This window comes from Rhagoletis zephyria, unplaced genomic scaffold, assembly GCF_001687245.7.
Source record: "Rhagoletis zephyria isolate East Lansing unplaced genomic scaffold, Rhagoletis_zephyria_1.1 Rzeph_scaffold_00148, whole genome shotgun sequence".
Taxonomy (NCBI): Eukaryota; Metazoa; Arthropoda; class Insecta; order Diptera; family Tephritidae; genus Rhagoletis; species Rhagoletis zephyria.
The window spans coordinates 425789-451940 of record NW_016157232.1 but is presented as its reverse complement, the minus strand read 5'-3'; the positions used below and the strand labels follow the sequence as shown (position 1 = coordinate 451940).

Here is a 26152-nt window from a genome sequence, read left to right as displayed (position 1 = left end):
TTGCTATCCATCGCCGGATGGTTAGCTGAACGTTATGTTTCTCAAGAGCAGTGTCGACACCCAAATGGGAGGCGTTATCAAAGGCCCCCTCGATATCCAGGAAGGAACAGAGCACCACCTCATCACACTCAAAGGCCCCATTTATTTGCTCCTTTAAGGCATACAGCGCAATGTCCGTGGATCTACCCCAGAGGGGTTTGTTTCAGAGTGTTAAACCTGATTTCATGGTCAATAATTTTCTCCATTGCCTTTAACATAAAGGATGAGACTTATCGGCCTGAATGACTTGGCAGGAGAGTAATCTCTCTTACCTGCCTTCGGGATAAAGATGACTCTTGCCCTCTGCCACACCTTGTGAATGTGGGCCAGTTCTAGACTGTCCCTCATAATATCCACAAGATGTGGAAGTAAGAGATCCCGGCCCTGCTTCAGCAACACCGGGCATATTCCATCCACCCTAGGGGCCTTTTACCGTTCGAAGAAGTCCAAAGCCCGCCGCACTGTTTGCCGGTTTATAAGGCTTTAAGCCAGCTTCCAGTCCGGTGGGGATGGCCTGAACGCACGGAACATCGTTTCCCCGGTGGTGGAAATGGCGTCCGGAAAGTGGACCGACAGTAGGGCAAGTGCCCTTTCCTGTTCAGTACCTGAAAAGTCCCATTAGCCAATCTGGTGCCTGTGTTGTCCCTTGCCAAAGCTTTATGAAGCCTAGCCCCTGCAGGAGTGGGCGCGATGTTCTCACAAAACGTCCTGAAGCTGCTCCGCCTGGCTTTTCTAATCTCCTTATTGTACTTTGTCAGACTGACGGAGTATTCCTCACAGTTCCCGGTGTGCTTTGCCCTTTTGAAAAGTCTGCGCACCTCCTTCCTAAGAACCGAGATTTCCCGTGGCCACCAGGGAGGTTGAGCCTTCCCCTTAGGCTTTGACACGGGACAGCTGGACGTAAAGGCATCTAAAATAGTGCCGTTCAGCCTACTAACCCTNTTTCCCGTGGCCACCAGGGAGGTTGAGCCTTCCCCTTAGGCTTTGACACGGGACAGCTGGACGTAAAGGCATCTAAAATAGTGCCGTTCAGCCTACTAACCCTTTCCTCTAAGACCATATAATCTACCTTTCTTTGTTGTACCTCTATCCTGAGTAGGTTCAGTCTAAGTACCTCTTCATATTTGGCCCAGTCTGTTTTCCTGGGGTAACCTGTCTGACAAACAGCTCCCAGTGCAAACCGGATAATCCTGTGATCCGACAGTGAGGGCTCAAATGAAACCTTCCACTGAACGATCAGAGGACTGGCCAGTCTGTTGCTGAGAGTGATGTCAAGAACTTCCTCTCTGACACTAGTCATGAATGTTGGTTCATTACCGACATTGTGAATGCTCAGGTCTTCGCCAATAATATATTCTAAAAGGCACTCACCCCTGTGGTTTTTGTCCGAACTGCTCCACTCCATATTGTGTGTAAGTCCTCTCCTGCGGCAGAATTCTAGAAGCCGCTGTACCTCAAGGGGCGNCATCGCAGCCTAGAATAGCAGGAAGTCCTCTCCTGCGGCAGAATTCTAGAAGCCGCTGTACCTCAAGGGGCGGCACGTTGGCGTTGTCCCCCGGAAAGTAGGCTGCAGCCAAGACCACCTCCATCTCCTTGCCATCAACTTTCAAGGTGGCCTGGACCGCTACCAGATCCTGTGTAAAAACTNGGCACGTAGGCGTTGTCCCCCGGAAAGTAGGCTGCAGCCAAGACCACCTCCATCTCCTTGCCATCAACTTTCAAGGTGGCCTGGACCGCTACCAGATCCTGTGTAAAAACTCTGTAATGCAAAAATAATTAATATTATTCTTCAACACTACCCACGCTCTGGAACTCTCGCAGGAGGCGTGCCAAATTACCTTATTGTTATTGTGTTTGAGGCCCCTCAACTGACCGCCGAGGCGGCCACCGCGTGATGCAGATTGAACTGGGCTACTTCTACTGCTGGTGACTTCATAATTGGGGATCGTCGTCGATTTCCGAGAGCCGCGCATCGCCCTCGCTTCCCCTATTGAGTTCGAGCCTGCCAATGTCCGCTAGGAGCTCCTGTGTGGTGCGCACGTAGTCGAGGGCACTTGGCCCAGACCTCACATGAGCTGGTACCTGTTCCGGTTCTATTTGCTGGTTGGCTGGTACCTGTGCCGGTTCTGTCAGCAGGTCGGCTGGTAGGGCCGTGGCCGACTCGGTCGCTGGGGCAGCAGTGGAGTCAGTTGCCGGGTCAACACACATGTCTTGGGACCCTGACTGCTTGCTGCCTGTCGTCTTTTGCCGCCACGGCCTCACCGTGACGTAGGTGTACCGGAATTTGACGTTAAATCCGGCCCTGTTTATACTGACGTACTACGCCTCGTCGATGTCCAGGTTGAGCCTAAGACCGTTGTCTTCGGCAGGGTGCACATTGGAGCAATACGATATGCGATGCAATATGCGATACGATATGAAATGCGCGGAGTGCACATTAGAGCGATGCGATACGCGATGTGGTATGCGAAATGCGACATGCGGTGCGACACGCGATACCATTTTGTGATAGCTTTTGTGCCCTTATAAGCCTGTTAATGAGTTAAATGAGTTGCTTCTCAACCGAGTTTAGACCTTTCGAATGATGGGTCTATGTTTATATCTATGAACTTTAAAAAAATTTAAGAGAAATGTATGTTTAATATGGAGTTAAACTGATGTTTATTTTTACAAAGTCGGCTAAAAATTAAATGAGATATTCAAATTTTCATGACAAATTATTTCAGAATATTGCGTTCACTACAAGGAGAAATCGGTGACAGCTGAATTAAAAAAAGGTTAAGCAAAAATTTTTGAGTTGTATAGCCAAAAATATTATTTTTCTCATGAAAGGTTGAATAACTTAGGCCCCTATTATCATTCGCGAATCGCTTAAGATTGGCGAATCGCTTTTAATGGCGAGTCGCCTTTTGACCAGTATTATGGTTAGCGAATGTACTAGTTCGCATAAAATATGATGTTGCCAGCACCAAAAACAGAAAGCGACGAAAGTGAAACGTCAAAAAAAACGTAAATTCAAAGACAAAGTTCAAATTGATTGAATGTAATACTAGTAAAAGTAATTCGAAATGATGAGCAGTGTGGAATTATCTTTTGAGAACGAGTACGACGTGGAGGAAACCAACCTGCAAAGACTGAGACGTAGCATCCGAGATAATTCGAACCCGATGGATCTGCCCAATAGGCTGTAAGTAGAATGCCGTTTGCACATTTATCAAAAATAAATATGTAATTTTGTACTCCAAATTCGTCTCATACTTCAGGTTCAATAAGGAAGCTTTTATGTTCCTGTTGCAAAAAATAGAGGGCTCGTTCTCAATGCACCGGAGCGCAGCAATACCACCAATTTTAAAGCTTGCTTGCGCCCTTCGCTTTTTCGATGATGGCTCCTATCAAGGGGGCGTTGGTAACGATTTCGAACTAGGCTTCTCACAAGCAACGGTATCGGTGGTCTTAAAAGAAGTACTGGAGATATTCCAGACCGTCATTTGTCATGAATGGATAAATATGCAAATGACTGAACACGAAAAACAAAGGGGTAGACATTTTTTCTCCGAAAATCTCGTATACCTGGAATCATCGGGTGCGTGGACTGAACGCACATTGGTATTGTTGCGCCAACTCGATTAAAACATCAGTATTTAAATAGGAAAGGGTTTTACAGTTTGAATGCAATGATTGTAAGTTTCAATTAAAAAATTTTCAATTAGTTTTTCCTAGTTGTATAATGTATATTTTTCAGGCTTGTGATCAAAACATGGTGATACGGTATGTAGACGGCCGTTTTCCCGGTTCAACACACGATTCATTTGTTTGGGGAAACAGTGAACTGAAAGAAATCTTGCAAAGGATGTACTGCAATGGAGAACAAAGTTCTATGGCGCATATTCATAGTCATATTTAGTACTCAACTAAGTCGAAACTATTCTAAGTCACAACTAAGGCTATTCATAGTCGCCTTAGTTTCGACTTTTCTGGCTAAGTACCAACTTAAAATTTCGTTTCGGCTGCAGCTGCAACTAAGTGGTAACTAGGAAGAAGTATTTTATCAAATTAAGGGAAAACAGACGAAATATGTAAAAATTAAGTTGGTAGAGGGTGATTTTGATAATATTGAATAATATCCAATTAAAATTTNGGTATGCTGTTTAACCAGATTAATTCCAATATGTAATTAGATTTTCTTATAGGGGATTCTGGGTACCCCTTAAGCCCTTATTCAATGACACCATTTCGTAGTGCAATCACTGGCAGCAGAGAGCCAACCTTTAACACACAGCATGCCAAGCGAGAAATATTGTGGAGAGAACAATTGGTGTGTTGAAATGTCGTTTTCGATGCCTCCTCGGCATTATTCTCCACACAAAGCCGCACAAATAGTCAACGCCTGCTGTGCTCTTCACAACATTTGTTTGCATTTTAATATTGAAACACCAGATGCTGTTGAAAATTATATCGATCCAGTTGTTCAAGTGTAACCGGAAAATACGGACATTCATTCTAATGAAGGGGATCTACGAAGGTCCGAAATAATGCATTCATTATTTGATTATTCCTTAATTGTAATTTTTATTTTCTTCTATATTTAAAAGAAACCTCTTTTTTCAAATAAAAGATATCCATTTAACTTAAATTCAACTTCAGATTTGACAAAAATATATACATAAAACTATTAATAGATAAAACCGTCTTACTTTAGCTCATATTTTAGTTTTTTAAGTTCAAGTTCTTTCAATTTTAACTCGAGCTTTTCTTTATGCATATTTGCACGTTCTTGCCGCTCCTTATTCTTTCTTTTTTCCTTTTCTTTTAAAAGGTTCAACTTTTCTTTCTTTATTTCTAAACTTTTTCTTTTATATCTCGCTATATCGTGTACATCCTGCCCAATACTTTTTGCTTTTTCGATCAATTCTTATTCTTGCATTCTTCTACGTGCATTTTTAAAAATTTAATTCGCTCCTCTTCCTTCCCGTTAACAGCAGATGCGGAAAGTTTTCTTTTTTTTTAGAAGGCGTAGCTTATACGCAACGCCTATTTTGTCTTCCATATTTCCGGTGGTTTCTTCTGTATTTTCGCTTACAGCAGCTTCAAATGTGTCTTCAATTGCTGTGTCCGGTATAGGGGCACTTGCTTCTTTTGGGTCAGATCTACTGATGCCGCCAAAAGTACTTCCACTTGGACAAACAGCATATTGAAGACCAAGCAATGAATCGACTGACTGCTCCAAAGGTGAAAGACTCAGTTGAGTAAACGGTCCACCGCCAGTATCGACGCACTCTCTCTTATTGACAGCAATCTTTTGCTTCAATTTTAATTTGTAGTCCAGCCATACCTGAAATTGGAAAAAAATACTGTACATTTTCTTGAAATCTGCGTTCAATTAGATAGGTACCTTGTTCCAACCTCTGCCATCTCGCATTGGGGGTCCAAGACAGTTCAAATCACCAGCGAACTTGTCCCACATCTCTGTGTTTTTTTTTGCTCGAACCAAAGCTGCCAAGCCCTTTGGCTACTTCTAGGTGCTCCTCCATTAATTCAATAATTTTTTTGAATTGTTGTGCATTTGTTTTCTTCACACTAAAAACCAAACATTATTTTTATTTGCATTTAGCTTACGTTTTTTGTTAATCTTAAAATTGTTTTGTATTCTCCATCTTTTTCTGGCAGGTTTTTAATATTTCATCAAAATTCTATCCGCTAGTTACGTTCAAATTTCATTCGCTAGGTTTTGACAGTTGCGGCGAACGGGTTTTAGGCGAGTCGCCAACAGTAATAAACGCATTTTTTACATTCGCTTCATTTTGACATTTGTCGCGAACGTTACACAGCGACTCGCTAGCAGTAATACAAATTTTTGGCGAGTCGCGCATTTTTTCCAGCGATTCGCAAACGATAATAGGGGCCTTAGTCAGATTTCCCCCCATTTTTTAAAGAAAAAATCATTATAATAATCCCGGTAATGTAATCGGTTTTTACCCTCCATTCCCGCCCATCCGCACGAGGGGCGCAGTCCGCATGACGTACGGAACCAGTATTTTCAATTTTTGCGCCGAGTCACGATAGGCAGGAGTTTGTTAAGTGTCGAGATCTAAAACTGTTCAGCTACAGAACTAAATTCATCAGCCGATTTTATGTCTTTATTTTAATGATTCATTTATTGAGAGAGGACAGTATCGATTTCTTAATGCTGAAAAGCGGATCTGATATATCAAACGTGCTGGAATGAGAGTTAAAATCCTGGCATAAGCAACGGAGTGGGTCGTGCAATTCAAAATTAGTTTTACAAGCTTTCAGAAATAGGGGGCAAAAGTGTCTTGATACCCGGGAGGGAACATTAAGGCTAACTTCGCCAAGAAGAAGCGGACTTGAAATTGAGCCTGTTAGTAATTTAACTATAAAAATTGTACCAAGCATTTGCCTGCGGCTGGAAAGTGTAGGAAGATTAATAAGTTTTAATCGGCTCGTATAAGGTGGAAGGTTATATTGAGAATCCCAACTGAAATTACTTAAAGCAAAAAGTAGGAATTTGGAATATATATCAAATGTTAATATTGCATCAATTCAGGAGTAGTATAGTTGCTTTATAAAATAGTGCGTGAAAACTTTGCCAAATTTGAAAAAAAANCTTAGTCAGATTTCCCCCCATTTTTTAAAGAAAAAATCATTATAATAATCCCGGTAATGTAATCGGTTTTTACCCTCCATTCCCGCCCATCCGCACGAGGGGCGCAGTCCGCATGACGTACGGAACCAGTATTTATTTTCAATTTTTGCGCCGAGTCACGATAGGCAGGAGTTTGTTAAGTGTCGAGATCTAAAACTGTTCAGCTACAGAACTAAATTCATCAGCCGATTTTATGTCTTTATTTTAATGATTCATTTATTGAGAGAGGACAGTATCGATTTCTTAATGCTGAAAAGCGGATCTGATATATCAAACGTGCTGGAATGAGAGAGAAAATCCAGGCATAAGCAACGGAGTGGGTCGTGCAATTCAAAATTAGTTTTACAAGCTTTCAGAAATAGGGGACAAAAGTGTCTTGATACCCGGGAGAGAACATTAAGGCTAACTTCGCCCAGTAGAAGCGGACTAGAAATTGAGCATGTTAGTAATTTAACTATAAAAAATTGTACCAAGCATTTGCCTGCGGCTGGAAAGTGTAGGAAGTTTAATAAGTTTTAATCGGCTCGTATAAGGTGGAAGGTTATATTGAGAATCCCAACTGAAATTACTTAAAGCAAAAAGTAGGAATTTGGAATATATATCAAATGTTAATATTGCATCAATTCAGGAGTAGTATAGTTGCTTTATAAAATAGTGCGTGAAAACTTTGCCAAATTTGAAAAAAAACGAAAAAAATGAACACAGAAAATACACACAAATCTCTTAAGTTTTCTAAAAATCTATATACATATGTCATTCGAAAGGTCTAAACTCGATGTATAGTCAACTGAGTTACAAGCTTATAAGTGCGGAAAACCGTTTTTTTAACAGTAAATCAAGATTGTGTGGGTATGAATGTTCGAAATCATATCGATTTTTCTGAATATCGATATTTCATCGCACGATAATTGATTTTTTGAATCGATATTCCAAGGTCAATATATGGAAGACATCGATACTTTACCGGCAATATCGATATTTAAGTTGAAATTTATTTTTCATCTACAAAGAAGTGTATGGAAAAATACTAAAGTAGGTTTAATCAACAGCTTGTGTGATTTATTTAGCTCTTAAGTTTGACAAACCGCTTGAGTCGACCGGCGTGCCGTATTAATCCTCAGTAAATATACAAGATGGAAATAACGCAATTAGTTGAGTTGATAAGCAGGTCTAATATTCTATTCAATTGGGAGTAGGATTTTCAACATCGATTTTTCCGATATCGATATTGTTCAGCCCGATATATCTCCGTATCGATTTTACATGCAATGAATTAAATGGATTCATGATATCGATACTTTCTTAAATATCGAACATTGCTATGTGTGGGTGTGTGACAAAAATTTCGTATCTCGATTCTTACTTCACTCGGCAAAACCTACCTGAAAAATAACATGACCCACCAGGTATTTTTACTTCATTATTTTTTGTAGCATTGGGTTATAGAGCACACAAATTTGTACTTTCTCTATTTAATTTAAAAACTTATTAATTATAATAAAATAACACTCAAGAGAAAAAACATATACAAATATAACGAATAATCAAAAATAATAACCTACATACATACATAATTTTTTAATATTTGTTATTATATCTGATTTCTTCTTTTAATGGTAAATGAGATGATTATTTCCTAATTGTTTCTAAGTACATTGATTACTATTTATTTGAATATTTGAAACAAAATAGTTAATCATTAACATCCAAACAAACACCAAATCTTTTTTGCTATTTGAAATCAAAAATTAATAGGTTTAAAATTATTGGATCCTTTAAATCAGGGACCGTAACGGTTATAACTTTTATTATAAAAATCACTTTTTAATCGTTACGTTTTAAGTTTTATTTTTTGCTCGTAAAATAATGGTTACGTTTTAAGTTTTATTTTTTGCTCGGAAAATAATCGTTACGTTTTAAGTTTCATATTTTGCTCGGAAAATAATGGTTACGTTTTAAGTTTTATTTTTTGCTCAGAAAATAAAACTTAATTTTTTCGTATGTATGCGATGGAGATGGAGATGGAGATGGAGATGGAGATGAAGATGATGATGAAGATAAGGATGAAGACGGGGATGAAGATGAAGATAAGGATGAAGATGAGGATGAAGGTGATCTATATCGTTTTCATCTTCACCTTCATCTTCATCTTCATCTTCATCTTCATCTTCATCTTCATCTTTGTCTTTATCCTTGTCTTTTTATTTATCTTTAACTTTGTCCTGTTCTTCATCTTTATCATTGGCTTGATCCTTCAATATAGGTTGTGAGTGTCTGTGGTTTTGTCGTTGCCCTTGTCTTTGTTTCTGCCCTTGTATCTTGCCCTCTGTATTTTCATTACGCACTCCACAGTGGCGTTAAAAATCCAATGTAGCCACCCCCTGTCTATTCACGCACGCGCATACGCATACGCAAAGTTAAGTTTTATTTTCTGAGCAAAAAATAAAATTCAAGAAATAACGATTATTTTCCGAACAAAAAATAAAACTTAAAACGTAACGATTATTTTCCGAGCAAAAAATAAAACTTAAAACGTAACCATTATTTCCCGAGCAAAAAATAAAACTTAAAACGTAACCATTATTTTCCGAGCAAAAAATAAAACTTAAAACGTAAAGATTATTTTCCGAGCAAAAAATAAAACTTACAACGTAACGATTACTTTCCGAGCAAAAAATAAAACTCAAAATTTAACGATTATTTTCTGAGTAAAAAATAAAACTCAAAATGTAATAATCAAACTTGATTTTTATAAGTAAAAATTAAAAAATCAAAGTCAGTGCCGCTGAAGGTATTCCGAGTAATAAGAAATATTTTAGTTTACTCCGTATGCACGTAGCATTTCTCTTTCAGCGTGATTTTTTTAGTTGAAACTTCAAGGGATAATCGTTATTTACGGTCACTGCTTTAAATTTCTTTTTAAAGATGTGAAAACAAAGGCAAATAAATCATCACGAAAAATATTCTTTTGTGCATTTACCTGTTTCCTTGACCTCATACGCTATATTTCTCTATGCCAAACTAGTCATATCTGATCTAGAGTAGTTTTTTTTCGGTATATTTCCATAAACATGGTTTTTGTTTTTATTAATCCGACTAAAAAAAATTGAGGATGATGATTCCGCCTGTGAAACGATCATGCTTATTGCAAAAAATGCCGCGCAATACTAATCTCACCTCGTTCAGAAAACCGTATCGCAAGTGCGATACGCATGTAATATTAAATCGCAGCGGTGTCGCTGTCGTGCAAGTGTGCACAGTTTTCATCGCTTCCNACGATACGCATGTAATATTAAATCGCAGCGGTGTCGCTGTCATGCAAGTGTGCACAGTTTTCATCGCTTCCTACAAATTCCCACGTACTCAGCATGCGGATGTCGCATTCATATCGTATCGCGTATCGTATCGCATATCGCATCGCAAATCGTATCGCTCTAATGTGCACCGTGCCTTAAGCGCCGCACGACACCACCTTCCACGCAGCCGTGTGGACACCCTCGTTCTGGGGCTGAATGAGCCCCAGCACATACTCAGCCGATTTCTCGGTGCATCTAGGGAGGAACACCGAGATAGTGTGCACCGGCGGGATGTTCTCCCCCTTTTGGTGCATAGCCCGGGTCCCTCCACCCCTTAATAACTGGTGCCTTTTCTGCCATTCAGGCTGCAGCCCTTTCATCCTTGCAGTCCACAAGGAGCATGCCTGACCTTAAATACACCCCACAGAACACCAGAGGATGCTTCCACCCTTTTAGGACCTCATCCATACTCGCATCCTGGAGTCTGGTTAAATCTTCAGGGCATAGGGCAGCTGCAGGGTAATTACAGGGCAGCACAGCCACCCGGATGCCTTTAAGAGCATCAGAATAGCTGAGCTGCTGAGCGGTTCCTTCCTGAGGCCGACCCTTTCTCGCAGACCCATCCAGGCCCCCAGACTCTGTCTGAGGGGGTGTAGGCCCGGCTGCCGTTTGGGGGACGGTGGCTCAGGTGGTGTGACCTGAAAGCTGGTTCGCTTTGATGGACTTGTGGAAGTTAGATTAGATTAGATTTAGAGTAGATTATTCCTTATTTTCTCATCCATCATAACAATTTCGATTAAAAACCATAAGTATATTAAAAATTTAAATAGAAAATAGTTAATGACATTGAGTGCTCAATCAAAGAGAACAGAGGTAATGCCATTTCCTTCACTATGTATTACTAAATGCTGTGGGGTGCATAATGACAACCCAAGATTTAACTCTGTATGTGAACATGTATAAATATAAATGGAAATATTCTATAAGCAAACGAAATATACAAATCAAATACTTTAACTACTATTTGTTAGGATTAAATCCTTGATTATTATAAAGAAAAAAAATGTTATATAGGTCGTAACAGAATTTCGATGTCTCCATGATTGAAAGCAAAAAGCCACAATTTGGTCTCTTGCAGAAATACGGATAATCTTCTAATTAGCTGGATTTCTTTAGGAAGTTTGTTAAAAAGTTTACAAGATAATGTAGTGTAGAAGTTACGAAAAAGCGTGGTCCGAAAGCCAGGAACTGCCACATTTGAAAGCGATTGACTTCTTAGACTGTAGGGAGTGAATATTGGAGTTTTAGTGTATCCGCTCCTTATAAAAAAGATTTTCAAAACTAGAGTGCGCTAGACGACCAACATTACACGTTCTTCGGATGAGAAATTTTTGCAAAATTAAAAGCGGGCGAATCTTATTGGTATATGAACCACCCCAACAAATTATACCATACTTCAAATTAGACTGAACTAGTCCGTGATACAACATTTTCAATATTTTGTTTGAGCACAGTTTCTTCAGATGATAAAAGGAACGTACTGTTGACAACAAATTATGCTTTACGGCAGATATATGAGATGACCAACTTAAATTTTGATCAACAATAACTGCTAAATACTTAAAGTTAGAAACAACTTCGATCTTGAACCATTTACTGTCACAAACCGTTTTCTGATCAAAAGTGACTACATATTTTTGCTGTCAAGAACAAAATTGGTCCAAGAACCGAGCCCTGAGAAACACCTAGGGTTATGAGTCAGGTTGCGCTCAGACTATTGTTCATATTCACTCTTTGAGTTCTGTTCTTTAAGTAGGATTTAAACCAACTAAGAATAGTTCCCGGCAAACCTGCGCAATTTAGCTTTTCCAGTAAAATATTATGGTCTACCATATCGAATGCCTCTTTTATATCAACAAAAAGACTAGCGGAACTCTTTTTTTCATAAATTTCCTTATATAAAAAGGAGCAAAAGTCAAGAAGAGCGTCTTCCGTTGAAAAACCTGACCTAAAGCCAAATTGCATGAGACTAAAATAATTAATTTTGTTTAGATATGCTAAAACTCTACTTTTTACTGCTTTCTCAAAAATTTTTGAGATTGACAAAACAACAACAAAATCGGTCTATAGTTATTTTTGTCCTTTTTACTCCTTTTTTTGAAGAGTGGAATCACAGTAGTACATTTTAGATCTTCGGGAAAGACGCCAGAGACTATACTTTCCAGTAGTAATAAATGTTTTAAAATGTCTACAATATAAAGGGCTACGTTCTTTAACGTACGATTCGAAATGCCGTCACTTCCACTTGAACCAGAATTGTTTAACGACTTTCCGAGCCTGATATGGGATCAAAGAAGAAACTATGTATACATTCAGAATGCGTTGGGCTAGGATGACACTCACAGTGTGTTAGGTTGCTGCTTGGTGCGGAAACTTCTCCGATATTTGTAAAAAAATTATTAAGTTCATTTGCAACTTCCAAAGAATCTTAAATGTCCACGCCATCAACGTGCAATACAATCGAGTCCGTTTTACTCTTAGATCCTCGGTTTATAATGTTATTCACTCAGTGGCGGATCCAGCGGGGGGTTTTGGGTGTTAAACTTCGTGTCAGTCAGTGCCGAACGCACGAGGTGTGTTTTAATATGGCGCATATGTATGTATAATATGGCGTCTTTGTATTAAAACACCCGCCGTATAATGTAATAATGTAAAACAATAAATGAAATCTCGATCGGCGATCACTGAAACGCAGCTAGCAACTGCATACGCGAAAAAGCAATGTTGCCACATTTTCTCATTAAACCATGTTCGAGTCGTGGAAATTTTGGAAGATCACAGGGTTGCTTTTAGCATTTAGATTCTTAATGCAAAAATGGAGTTGCATTTAGGTGACGAATTTTGTATGGATAAATGTACGTTTAGAGTAGCATTTAGAGCTAAATGTGCTTTTACGAGTAAGCAAAAACAGCCCATTAGGTGCCATACTACTAAACCGAGCATAAACATGGTCTATACAGGTGCCTGAATCAGCCCGGATGATCCCATTAATAATGGAAGTCAAGCCATGGTCTGCTTAAGTGCAAGATAGTTATCTAGTATAACGTTGGAACTTAATAAATTAAGATTGAAGTCTCCCAAAATAACAAGAAATTGTTGCCTTTTGCTTACTTATACTACGTTTATACGCACGTATTATTTGCAAATAACAAATTTCGCATTTAGCAAATGTACATTTACGCGAGTTCGAAATCGCAAGCTTTTGACAAACAGCCGTGTTCCAGTCGCTTATTTAGATCCGTATCTATTACGATTAATTCTCACGCAGAAGATAATGAGCAATAAACCCTACTGAAAAGGAATAATTAATTTTAAACCAAAAATTCAATACAAAAACTTGAATTGTTTTAACCATAACCGAACATTTGTTTGTGGAAATATTCATTTGTCCATGTTGTCAATTAAAATTTCCTCGCTTGATTAGGAAACAAAACAAACAGAGTTGATCACAAATTGATCTATATTTCTATCAGCATCACATCAGCGTTGAACTTGCTTAACTTTTCTTTATCCAAATAATTTAAAATAATAAATGAAATCTCGATCGGCGATCACTGAAACGCAGCTAGCCACTGTATACTCGAAAAAGCAATGTTGCCACATTTTTTTCATTAAACCATGTTCGAGTCGTGGAAATTTTGGAAGATCAAAGGGTTGCTTTTAGCATTTAGATTCTTAATGCAAAAACGGAGTTGCATTTAGTTGCATTTAGGTGACGAATTTTGTTTGGATAAATGTACATTTAGAGTAGCATTTAGAGCTAAATGCGCTAAATGTGCTTTTACGCGTAAGCAAAACCAACCCATTAGTTAGATCATCAAACGTTCTTACAACAACAGCCCTATCATTTTCAGATTTTTTCATCATAAGTCTTGAGTTATTAAATTTGAGTATTTAAATTTGTTTTCCTTTTTTATCTTATTTTCGGCTAAAAATAAAGCTCGATTATAGCTAGTAAGGCAATTATTAACATAGATATTTTTATTGCAAGCATCACCAAATAGCGAGGTAATAATAAGTGTCTTCTTAGCAGTCCGGTTTGCCAACAAGATCTTCTTCTCGCAGTATAAAGATGTGAACTTTACACAAATAACAATAACAACCGGCTTCATTTTCGTTCTTTGCTTTAGGCTGTTCGCGCATATGACCAGTAATTCCTCCCTCTGCTACATTCGCTGCTTTACGCTGCTCACATGGCCGTTGACTTGTCGGAGGCTCGTCTTTATGCACAGAAGTTCGCGCGTTCTCAAGAGAGCCGCTTTGTTTTTTAGCAGTAGATGCACTTACATGTTGGCTCTGGTTGTCCGCTATCAGAGTTGGTGTTGTTATTGTGTGCTGTAATGTTTTCCCGCGCAATGAACTGCATTTGTCATAACGATATTTTTTATAGTTTGCTTTGAAAAACTCAATGTCAGTAGGTTTTAGATTAACACATTTACAGTGAAATAGTTTTTGCAATCAGAACAATCAATTTTATTTGCACTATTGCGTTCAATTTTTTCTTTTCAGTTCATTTTAAAAATTATATGCTTTAGAAATTACGTGTGGTTGACAATCAAAGCGAGCGCCCCACGACAACTTTCTTTAACATATCTAGTTCCTGGTAGGGTATCTTTGGTTTCCCCGCTTCTCCGCCATTGGGCGGACGCAAGTCTCTGCTGCTGTTGCCCGCTTCTCTGCTTTTCAGCAGGCGCGGGTCTGTGTTGCTGTTACCCGCTTCCCTGCTTTTCAGCAGGCGCAGGTAGTTCACCTGTGTTGCTACTCTGCTGCTTACCAGCGGTTGCAGCTCTGTTGCCTCTGTGCTTGCGCTCTTCGCGCTCACGTTCCTCACGCTCCCCCTCTTGCCGTACTTCCGCCATAGTGCGGAATTCATTCGCAGATTTCTCCTGCTGAAGGTACCGAAGATACCACTTGACTCCCGGCCCATCAAGACCAGCTCGATGCTGGTCGTCAAGGGCTCCCGGTTGACCAGAGGGGGGTAGTGGAGGAGGTCTGCACCTGCGACTACGCTTCTTATTTTCTTGTACCTGCCACCCTGACTCATGCGACGCTGAGGAAGTCGACTGGGAGACCTACGGTGCCTACTGCTGGAGCGATGCTTGCTCTCCGAGCGACGCCGGTCTGCTTCTGCTCCCTTGAGGCTTTCCGAACGATGCCGCGCCTGATCCACGCCGCCCCTGCTGGTGCTTGGCTTTTCATCTTCTATGCCGTGTTCTATGAAGAGGGCAGCCTCTTCCTCGGTCAGGTTTTCAAGGAAGCTACCCCTGCGCCTGGTGCCCTTACCCCCGCCCAGCATGTTACTGCCTTGCGCGGCCGTTGCCGTTTTTTGTGCTGTTGATGCTGTTTTCGCAGCAGTAGTTGCTGTTGACGCTGTTGCAACTGTTGTAGCGATAGTTGCAGTTGTGGCTGTTGTTGTAGCTGTCGTTGTCGCTGTTTTCGCGATTACTTTAGTGTTTTTTGTTGTTGTTGTTTTTTCTTTAGTTGTATACATGTCAATTAAATGGAAGGGGATCTCATCTGGTCCGCCGCGCCTGCGCCCCAAGTCGCGGTAAGGCCACCCTTAATCCTCGATACGGCCCGGTGTCGAAGAGGCGCCGTTATAATATAGCCAGTTTATACCCTCCCAGCTGCAAACCGTCCAATAGGCACGGTGTCGCATCACACCCTGGATTAGGGGGTGGCAGTTCTTAGTCACCGTTCGCCGGCAGCCCCAAACTGGAGAAGAGGCAGCGCAGAAGCGGCGAGCGCGTCAACGATGCCCCAGACCAGAGAGGGACTGGTCGGCGATTCAGCTAAGCCCCCGCACCAACGGCAGGGTGCCTGCCCTAGCAAGGTAGATCAGCTGAAAGACAAATTAATTATCTTTTTTATTTATTATCAATAGTCTTGAAACGGTTATGTAGTTCATAATATATTAATATTTAAAAAATATAAAAATTTAACATTAGCCTTTTAGAACGTCTTCATTTTTTAGTTGCGTCAAAAATTTTGGCATGGTCGAAATGAGCGTAAAAAGTTCTATTGATATACGTTTTTCGTTTTTGCATAGCTGAACGGTCGGTATTCTAGATTTGTTCCAGGAAATGACGAATAACCTAAATTAAAACTGCATATATTTACGTATTGTTTAGTATTTCCATTAAAACACCAAAAATATATTGCAAATTCGCATAGAATTAATAATACACATTTTACTTATAATTCTATACTTAGCGTACTTACGAAAAAAAACACGGATTTAAAACTTTTTGATGTCAGTCAATAGGACATATGAATATCTTTAATACGATATACAAACGTTATATACAGCTTATAAAGTTTTAGCAAAAATTTTATTTAACAAAAAAAGTTACAAAATTTTTTTAAACAATCACATGATTATTCAAAAATTGCCTTATTAAACATATTCAAACATTTCATAATCCAATAGGATATAAAACAAGCTTCATTCAAGCTTTTCATTTGATACACATCATGTATTCAGTCCGTACTATACAGAGTATTTAAAAAAAAAACGTAGGTGGCCTTCGGCCGCACTTAGTGATTGCAACCCTCACTAAATAGAATTCCCCTCTCTGTGTTGTGAAAGAAAAGGGGCAGAACACCTTTCTGTGTAGGCGACCTTCGGCCACAGTTAGAGATTATAACCCTCACTAAGTAGAATTCTCCTTGCTGTGTTGCGAATGAGGAGGGGCTGAAAACCTTTTGCAGAGAACACCTTTCTGCGTAGGCGGCTTTCGAAGAGATTATAACCGTCACTAAGTAGAATTCGCCTTTCTGCGTTGCGAAAGAAATGGGGCTGAACACTCTTTGCAGAGAACGCCATTCTGCGTAGGCGGCCTTCGGCCGCACTTATGCTTTCTACACATTGGTCGTCCGATCATAGTTGCTTCATCGTCACAATCATGATGCAACGCTTACATGACGACTACACTTTCGCACACTCGGTCGTGATATTTCAATTCATTTGGCGTCTAAAAATTCACTTGGAGCAGATATTTTCTGTTTTTCTGGTTGATATTTTCGGGAAATATTTACAAAACCCTGCACTTGTACAAATATGGACTGTGCTAAAACAATTATAGACAAAATTTTCCAGTAATATATCTTCATTTCTTTTCCTGAAATGTGTTTTGTGCACGCTCGCAGATACTTTTTACAATTTTGGCATATTTTATAGTTGAAACTCTCACGTTTATTGAATTTTATTACAATTATCCACTTTTTAATCATTTCCACAGAATTGTTGCAAAAAATATTCATTTTTATCCAATTTTAATGCAAAAATTAACATTTTCAATAACTTTTACCCATAAAATGTAAACAAACAATGCGTGCACAACGATTAGCAAACGACAGTGCCGTACTTATCCGTTTCTGCATATTCTACGATTTGCCGATAACTAGCCGATAACGACAAGTGTGCAGATCTCCTTTGAAATGCATGTGCTCGGCTCGATTTTCAGGGCGAGACGATAACGCAACTATGATTGGACGACAAGTGTACAGATAGCCTTAGGGATTGTAACCCTCACTAAGTAGAATTCTCCTTTCTGTGCTGCAAAAGAAAAGGGGCTGAACACCTTTTGCAGAGAACACCTTTCTGCGTAGGCGGCATTCGGCCGCACTTAGGGATTATATCCCCCACTAAGTAGAATTCCCTTTTGTGTGTGAAAAGGGGCTGAACAGCTTTCTGCGTAGACGGCCTGCGGCCTCACTTAGGGATTATAACCCCCACTAAGGGCCGTTTGCACCATGTCTAGTTAATTCTAACTCCCAGTTAAACATCTTTATCGACGTTATCGATAAAGCAGTTAACGTGCTTAACTGAAGGATGTACCTCCAGTTAGCGTTAACTAGACATGGTGCAAACGGCCCTAAGTAGAATTCTCCTTTCTGCGTTGTCGGAGAAGAGGGCACCTTATGTGAATAAACTACAGTAAATGTAAGATTGTCACTTGCTCGTAAATGCATTTACATTTTTTATTATCACTGTTTTCTTAAGCCTGAAAAGCAGATCATAATAAAATATTTATTCCAAATTAAAAGTAATAACTTTTACTTTCTAAGTAAAGTACATTTGTTTAACATTAATCACGTAATTTTTCCAAAAAGGTCATTTTATGAAATAAATTATGAAATGGTTTAGTTTTTTAATATATTGGGCTTTAAGATACGAAAAATAATATAAATAAGATACATTAACTGACATTTTGACACATTACTTTTTTTAATCGGTTATGTAGTTCATAAGATATTGATATTTAAAAAAAATCTAAAAAAATAAATTGCAACACTAAATATCTTGAAAACTAGAGGTTCCGAGTCCTAAAACTGGGTATTTTTGAAAAGCGGAGAAGCCCAGCTTTCTAATGGCAAAGTAAAAATTTGTCGCCCCAGTTATCGTAATCTCTCCTACCTCTCTACTACCGTTTTCGCAAAAGCCGATCACATTCTTCCCCTTTCTCCTACTTCCAAAATACAAATCTAAAGGAGTGTAAAATTATAGCCGTCACAAATTGCATAATTATTGAATCGTGGATCATATCGATGTTATTGCATCTGACAAAATTTTTTATGCAGATCCCGATCATTGCCCACGAAAACATAAAGAAGAGTGTTCTCAATGTATCGAAATGAAAGTATCGATACTTCGTAGCAGATTGAAAAACATCTTGTTAAAAAATACTTGGTAATCAACAAAAGTATCGAGTATTTACTTTTACTCGCTGGTATCGTTTAATCTATATTTTATAACAATCAAGGCGTGTGGATAGGTTTATTAGAACGATTTTCACAAGTTGTGTGATATAATTGGTATAAAAAAAATTCATTCTGACATTTTGCTCAACTTTCCGTCCCAAGAACGAAAATATCGGTGAACTTGAACGGGATCTCTAATCTTCTAAATCTGCTGTTGGAATTGTTGTGTAACATTTTACGGTGCTGAGAAAACTAACGTTTTTCAATATGGCTCAAGAGAACGAGATAAGTAGCAAAGAAAAAAACTCGTCTGGAGACGTCCCATCATCATCTGCAACAGACACGACAGATGCTCTCTACGCTGAAGGTATAGTAAAATTTGTTTAAAACATTTTCCTTAAAGCGAAACTTGAAAGTAAATATGTCGGTGCTAAAGCTCTCTAGATATGAGGTTTCATTGGCTAATTAACACCCCTATGCTGTAATCCGTCGTAGATTCGATTTTTCTACGAATCGTAAAATTGGTATGCGGGAAAATTTTCGGTAATTCTCTAGGGTGGGGGTGGGGTAACAACCCCTAAAAAAGGTGCGGAAAAGTCGGGAGGGGTACCAAACGACGCGTTTCGGCCCCCCTAATAACAATCCGGAGGGGGGAGATAATATTATTAACCATTTAAAAGTTATGAACAAAAAACTTTGTTAAATTTCGTTGTTTTCTATGAGCAATTACCACGTCAAAAATGCACTAAATCACCAGTTTCCACTTTTAAAACACTACTAAAACGTTTCTGGGTATTATTTTATGCAAACCAAATCATTTATTCACTTTTATTTTATATATTTCGTTAATAAAACAGAGTAAACAAACTTTGCGCCTGCTAAAATTATTATAACCTCAAATCGCTGGTATTGCCACTTTATTTNGCAAACTAACACATAACATGTGTTGCCATATTGTACAAAACCATACATACAAAGAAAGCAATGCTTAATGCGTTCAGAAGACGTACGTCTCTTTGATTGGAAAAATTTATATTGGGATCGATAGGTGTCTTAGTCCTGATCATAGTCTTAATAGGCATAACNCTTTAATGCAAACCAAATCATTTATTCACTTTTATTTTATATATTTCGTTAATAAAACAGAGTAAACAAACTTTGCGCCTGCTAAAATTATTATAACCTCAAATCGCTGGTATTGCCACTTTATTTCACATTTCATTTGCGCTATTATACTCAGTTTACACTATACACTTCTTCTTCTTCTTNATGGAAAAAGGGCCGCAGGCGAAAATTTTTAATAAAAAATCGCGAGATTTTTTATTAAAAATTTTCATTATTTATCGAAGTATTGATTTTTATGGAAAAAGCGACGCAGGCGAAAATTTTTAATAAAAAATCGCGCGATTTTGCAAACTAACACATAACATGTGTTGCCATATTGTACAAAACCATACATACAAAGAAAGCAATGCTTAATGCGTTCAGAAGACGTACGTCTCTTTGATTGGAAAAATTTATATTGGGATCGATAGGTGTCTTAGTCCTGATCATAGTCTTAATAGGCATAACTGGGGCGGCAGCCCCAGGTTTACCACACAGAAAGGGAATTCTACTTACCTTATCCTTTCCCAAGGCGGTTGCCCCAGTTTGTGCACACCAAAAGGAGAATTCTACTTGGTAAGGGTTATAATCCTAAAACGCGGCCGAAAGCCGCCTACGCAGAAAGAAGAATTCTACTAAGTGAAACTTCCGAATTAAAAATACGCTTTTATTAATCAAAATTCCAGTCTGGCAGCACCAAGTTTGATATTATTATTATTATTATGATTTATTAACAAAATTAAATAAATTAACCTGCTTAATGAGCATTAGCTGCAAGGGCTATCAGCTCTACTAAATTATATATGCGTATATGATATGTACATAAATGTGTGTGTTAGCAAGAAATGTAAAGTGAAAATTTGAACTATGCAATGTTGCTTCGATGAGAAGTAATGCTTCTGACGTCGTTGTCGATGACGGAACCCGATAAGAAGTGACTTTGGGTATCAAGCGTGCGTGGATTTGATAAACTCTATCCGCTAAAGTTGGTAGACCCGCTTCTGCCAAAATGTGCTTGGTAGGCGTTGTTCTAAACGCATAGATGCATGTTCTTGCTGCTTGGTGGTAAACTGGACTAAAGGAGTTTAAGGTGGATTTGGGGACTTGCCATATAGGTAAAGCCCATAATCTATCTTGCTAAGAATTAAAGCCTTTGTTATGTATGTGAGTGTATTGATGTGTATATGACGTTTTTTTGCTTGCAAAGTAAGATATTAAATCTAGTCTGGCAGCTAATGATTTCTTTAAATATAGGCAATGTTTATTCCAAGTGTAGTTACTAGAAAAGTTTATACCTAGAATTTTTAGTTCTTTAACATTTTCGATTTCGAAATTATTGAAAGATATCTTATACTGGTAAAAATCACATTTTCGTTTTCTACAGACATGAACATTTTTAGTTTTTTCTAAAGATATTTTTACTCCAGAGTACTCCGCCCAATCGGAGATGTTTCTTAAAATATTTTCAAATAACTCTTTTGATTCCGCGGCTTTGCTTCTTTTGCCGAGGATGTATAGATCGTCTTCGTAAAGACAGTGATCGACAAAATTGTGGCTCTTTATAATTTTACTGATCTGGTTAAACGCTATGGAGAAGAGGACAACCGAAAGTGGAGAACCTTGCGGAACTCCATTTTCCAATGGGAAAATGTTAGAAAAAGTGTTACCGATCCTAACCCTAAATCGCCTGCTTGATAGGACAGCTTTGACAACTCGGAAAATTTTTGGGCCTACTCCCCACGTGTGAAGACATTTAAGGATAACGTGAGAGCCGATGCGGTCAAATGCTTTCTCGAAATCTACTGATAGAATAGAAGGGTGAAGCCGCGCACACAGATCTTTGGTTACATAGTAGTCTATGTGGAGAACTGCGTCAGTGGTGCTTCGGTTAGGCTGAAAGGCGACTTGGCATCGATCAATGAGCTGCAGCGAGTTTGAAAACCAGGCAATGCGGTTGGCGAATAATACGCTCCAGAACTTTGGAAAGGCAAGATAGAAGCGATATTGGCCTATATCCATTAGAGGAGAGTAGGCTCTTATTTGCTTTGGGTATGGGGATTATCGTGGCGATTTTCCACTTCTGTGGGATCACACCCGAGATTAGAACAGAGTTTGGCAGAGTTTGATATGGACTTCATCATCTTATCTTTGGCTTTGCCGAGGCACATATTTAATTCTATGCTGCTTATAAGCTTTCCAATAAGCACGGCGTCTGGATGCGAGTCTGGGAGCGTTAAGCTTAGTTGGTGAATGGAATTTTTAGAACGCCTGAAACTGTTGGAGAAATTAGAGTCGGCTGAATAGTTAGACCAGTCAGCAGCGAAGAGGTTGGCAATTATTTTTGGGTCAGACAAGGTAATGTTATTGGTTTTAATGATAAAAGGGGGTTTTGAAGTGTTTCTGTTACTGAGCCTGTTAACTTTGTTTCAAATTTCGGCGACTGAAGAATTCGGATTAATGGATTCGGTAAATTTAGTAAAGCTGCGTCTTTTTTCTAATTTCATCTCTTTCCGAAATTTAGCATTGGCCTTTTTAAATATAACAAGGTTTTGATGTGTGGGGGTTATTTTGAATCGGTACCAGGCTTTAATTTTTTCTGATCTGAGATTTGCGAGATCTGCGGGATGAAGTGGTTCGCAGCTACGCGAATAGTTTGGCAAAGTCGCCTGCATCATGATTTGTGCTGTTTGTGGGAGTCCGTTGCTCTAGTTCGAGATCTACCAGCTTTGCGAAATTAGCCCAATCAGCGAGGTCTAGAAGGAATCTTGGGATTTTTTCTCTGGGAAAATTATTTGAGCTCAGTGCCATTTTTAGAACTATCGGAAAGTGGTCGCTATTGTTCAGATCGTTTAGGACTTGCCAAGCTATAAGTGGAAATAGGGAAGAGGAACAGAGAGAGATGTCAATGTGGGTGAAGGTGGCGTGGGCGGAGAAGTGAGTCGGGCGGCCGTCATTCAAAATGCAGAGGTTGGATTGTAAAATCGCGTTTTCGACAAGTCTTCCGCGATGATTTAAAACGTTTGATCCCCATAAATTACTCCAACTATTAAAGTCACCAAGAACCAGAATGGGTGAATTTATTGATGAAAAGATGTCGGTAAGGTCTCTGCTACTGAAAATTTGACACGGCGGGATATATATCGATACAATGGTAAATGTTAAGCACATATTGATTTCAATTGCAACTGCCTGGAGCTGGGAATTGATCATTATTCTTTTGCGTGGTACAGAGTCTTTCACCAGGATAGCAACTCCTTGTTTAGAGTGAGTATTGGATAGCGCATTGTGGAAATAGCCTAAGTAATTCCTTGGTAGAATAGGTGTAAAATAGTTGTTACAGTGTCTCTTGTATCGCAATGAAGAAAGGATTGAAATGTTTGATGAGCATCTGAAGTTCCGAATAATTGTTCAGAAGACCTTTCATGTTCCATTGGAGAATATTGAAATTCATGTCTGTAAAAATCGTTTAAATTTTTTGTAAAAACGTGTTTTACAAAAAAATATACCGAAAAAAATCTTTTTAGATGCTGTACACTTGGACTTAAATTAGAGCTCTTCCTGGGTAGAGTCCATTGAGTCGTCTAGGGTTTTATTATTTCATTATTTTTCGGTAAGTTTTGTGTGAATTGGGAAAACGGGGATAAAGATGCTAGATTTGTAGATGAACTGGGACTGTTGAGAGAGGTGGAATTCAGTGAATTAGAGGTAGATGGTAGATGACAAGATAATGGAAGGGAATCATTGGTGTTGCTAGTTGCAGATAGGCTGATATCTCAGTCGTTCTCGTCAAGTTCCACTAACGTAGCGTCACGTGACATAAATTTCCATCGTTATATTTTTGTTAATATTGCTTTTAAATGAATTTTTAACGCAAATAAAACAAGTATTTTATGTAGAATATACTTTATATTTTGACTTCAGCGGCAATTCAGCGGCAATTCAGGGTGAATTTGTTGGAAATCTATGACTTATTATGTTTCAACTGATGCTTTCCATTTCCAGACAACCGATCAGGTACGAGCATGATTTTTAATTTGTACCAAACTCAAATACATTGTTTGTTGGTCCAAATAATGAGACACGTATTTTTTATTTTGGCTCCGAAAAATTTTTCGCCCGAATTAAACGCGATTTTGTTTTTCAGGCAAAAATCGATTATTCAAATTGACAGTGAGAATTTTTTTTTAAATGCCCATAACTTTGTCAAAATTTAATAGATTCCAACAATATTTTTACTCAAATGTCAGTAATTCTTGTCACTTCAAGATAAAATGATATAATTATTGATTTTCATTATTTAAAATTTTTTATTTAACAGTAAACAAAAAGTGCAAAATTTTTTTTCAATTTTAATTTCTCAAAAAGTTTATTTTTTTTCTCTCAAACTTTTTTACCGGGAAAGAGATACTTTGAGCTACAATCAACCCAAATCTCTAATAGCGAAGATTTTTTTTCTGAGTTATGATTTTTTATAGAAAATATACGTTTTTGTGGTACATACTACAATATTCTTATATTGTTTAACTAAATGGAACATATNAATTATCGATTTTGATGGCTTTTTTGTTAATCACTTAAAATCAATAAAATAAGTGAATACAAATTTAATACGTAGTTTTATTTTTTTATTACATCTACGGGATTGAAAAATAATAATTTGTTTTTAGTTTTGTTTGAAAAAACTAATATTTTATGTAGTTTGAACTTTCGGTCTGTGAGACCGTGCGCGGGTATATGTGTTACAAAAATTAACGCGGGTATAGGAAGGTTAAATAAAAAATTTTAAATATTGAAAATCAATAATTATATCATTCTATCTTGAAGTGACAAGAATTACTGACATTTGAGTAAAAACATTGTTGGAATCTATTAAATTTTGACAAGGTTATGGGCATTTAAAAAAAAATTCTCACTGTGAATTCGAATAATCGATTTTTGCCTGAAAAACAAAATCGCGTTTAATTCGGCAGAAAAATTTTTCCGAGCCAAAAGAAAAAATACGAGTCTCATTATTTGGACCAACAAACATTGTATTTGAGTTTGGTCGAAATTAAAAATCATGCTCGTACTACATACGCCAAATTCGAACCAAATCGGAACATAAATACGGTTTTTCGAAATATCTCAACCTTGGCGCCACCTAGGAAGACCACTTTACGCAAACATGATTCTACTTACATAGCCAGTATATATTTTAAAAAGCAGATAAATCGGCCCGTAAATACGCTAGATATAAGACTTTTATTTTTTTTTTTGTCGTGGTGGACCTTCCGATGGAAACACCCATATATAATTATAATTATTAACGATAATTTGTTAAGATCCTAATCATCATTAATTACAAGTTAACCACCACTTCTATCATTATAATAATTATCCTCATCATTATCTTCACTACTATTTTCATCATCAACATCACCCACATCATCACTTTTTTAGGTAAATATGATAATGAATACGAATTGTACAAATTTTCTCTTCCACAATTATCTACATGCTTTGTTAAGCCTAGAAAGTAATTAAGAATTTATAATAGCGTCGGCCGAAAATCCGCTTTTTTAGAATTTTGATTGGTAATAGCCAAAATATGGTTCATTATGTTCTAAAAACAATCTTTGTCAAAGATGAAAATTTTTGGTCAATGTCTTAGTCCATTAAAGTTCAAGTGCAAAAAAAAAAAAGAATTTTCTTACCTTAATTCGATTCTCCCTAAAAAATGCCATAAACTAAAGTATGTAGGACTTCGAAAATTATTGCAATTTAAGTAAACAATTTTTTTAATTTATGTATTTGTTAAATTTTATTTTTTGAGCACATTGAACTTTGATGGACTTGGGCGAGCCTAAGACATTGACCGAAAATTGTCATCTTTGACAAAGATTATTTTTAGAGCACAATGAACCATATTTTTGCTATTACCAATCAAAATTCTAAAAAAAGCGGATTTTCGGCCCACGCTAATTTACAGGGAACGGATTTTATGGAAATTGCCTTTTTTTCTGCTAAAGAGATAGGGTATATTCGATTAAGAATGTCCACGATTTAGCTTTCCCTGATTCCATATATACACATTTGAAGTTGCTTTTTTTTTGCCTTTTTTAAGATATTTGCCTTTGTTTGCCTTTTCTACCTTTAAACAAGTAAGAGCAGCGCTGTCTTCGGCTATGCCGAAGGCTTCATACCTTTCATGAACATCTGCAAATTTTACTTTGACAGATTACTGCTTTTGAATACATCTGCATACATCGATAGAGGAGTTACATACTTATATAAAAAATCGCATCTA

At 38.0% G+C, this 26152-nt stretch overlaps 1 protein-coding gene and 1 pseudogene across 1 annotated transcript in view; both read left to right on the top strand.

The window, feature by feature from the left end:
• Positions 1-3107: 3107 nt before the first annotated feature.
• LOC108382547 (putative nuclease HARBI1) lies at positions 3108-4517 on the top strand (annotated as a pseudogene).
• A 14189-nt stretch (positions 4518-18706) lies between these two features.
• clu (clustered mitochondria protein homolog) overlaps positions 18707-26152 on the top strand; it is a 65756-nt gene continuing 58310 nt past the window's right edge. Inside the window, exon 1 of the mRNA XM_017639040.1 lies at positions 18707-19129. Coding sequence (XP_017494529.1) covers positions 19030-19129 — 100 coding nt within the window. The 5' untranslated portion in view covers positions 18707-19029. The remainder of the gene's footprint in view (positions 19130-26152) is intronic.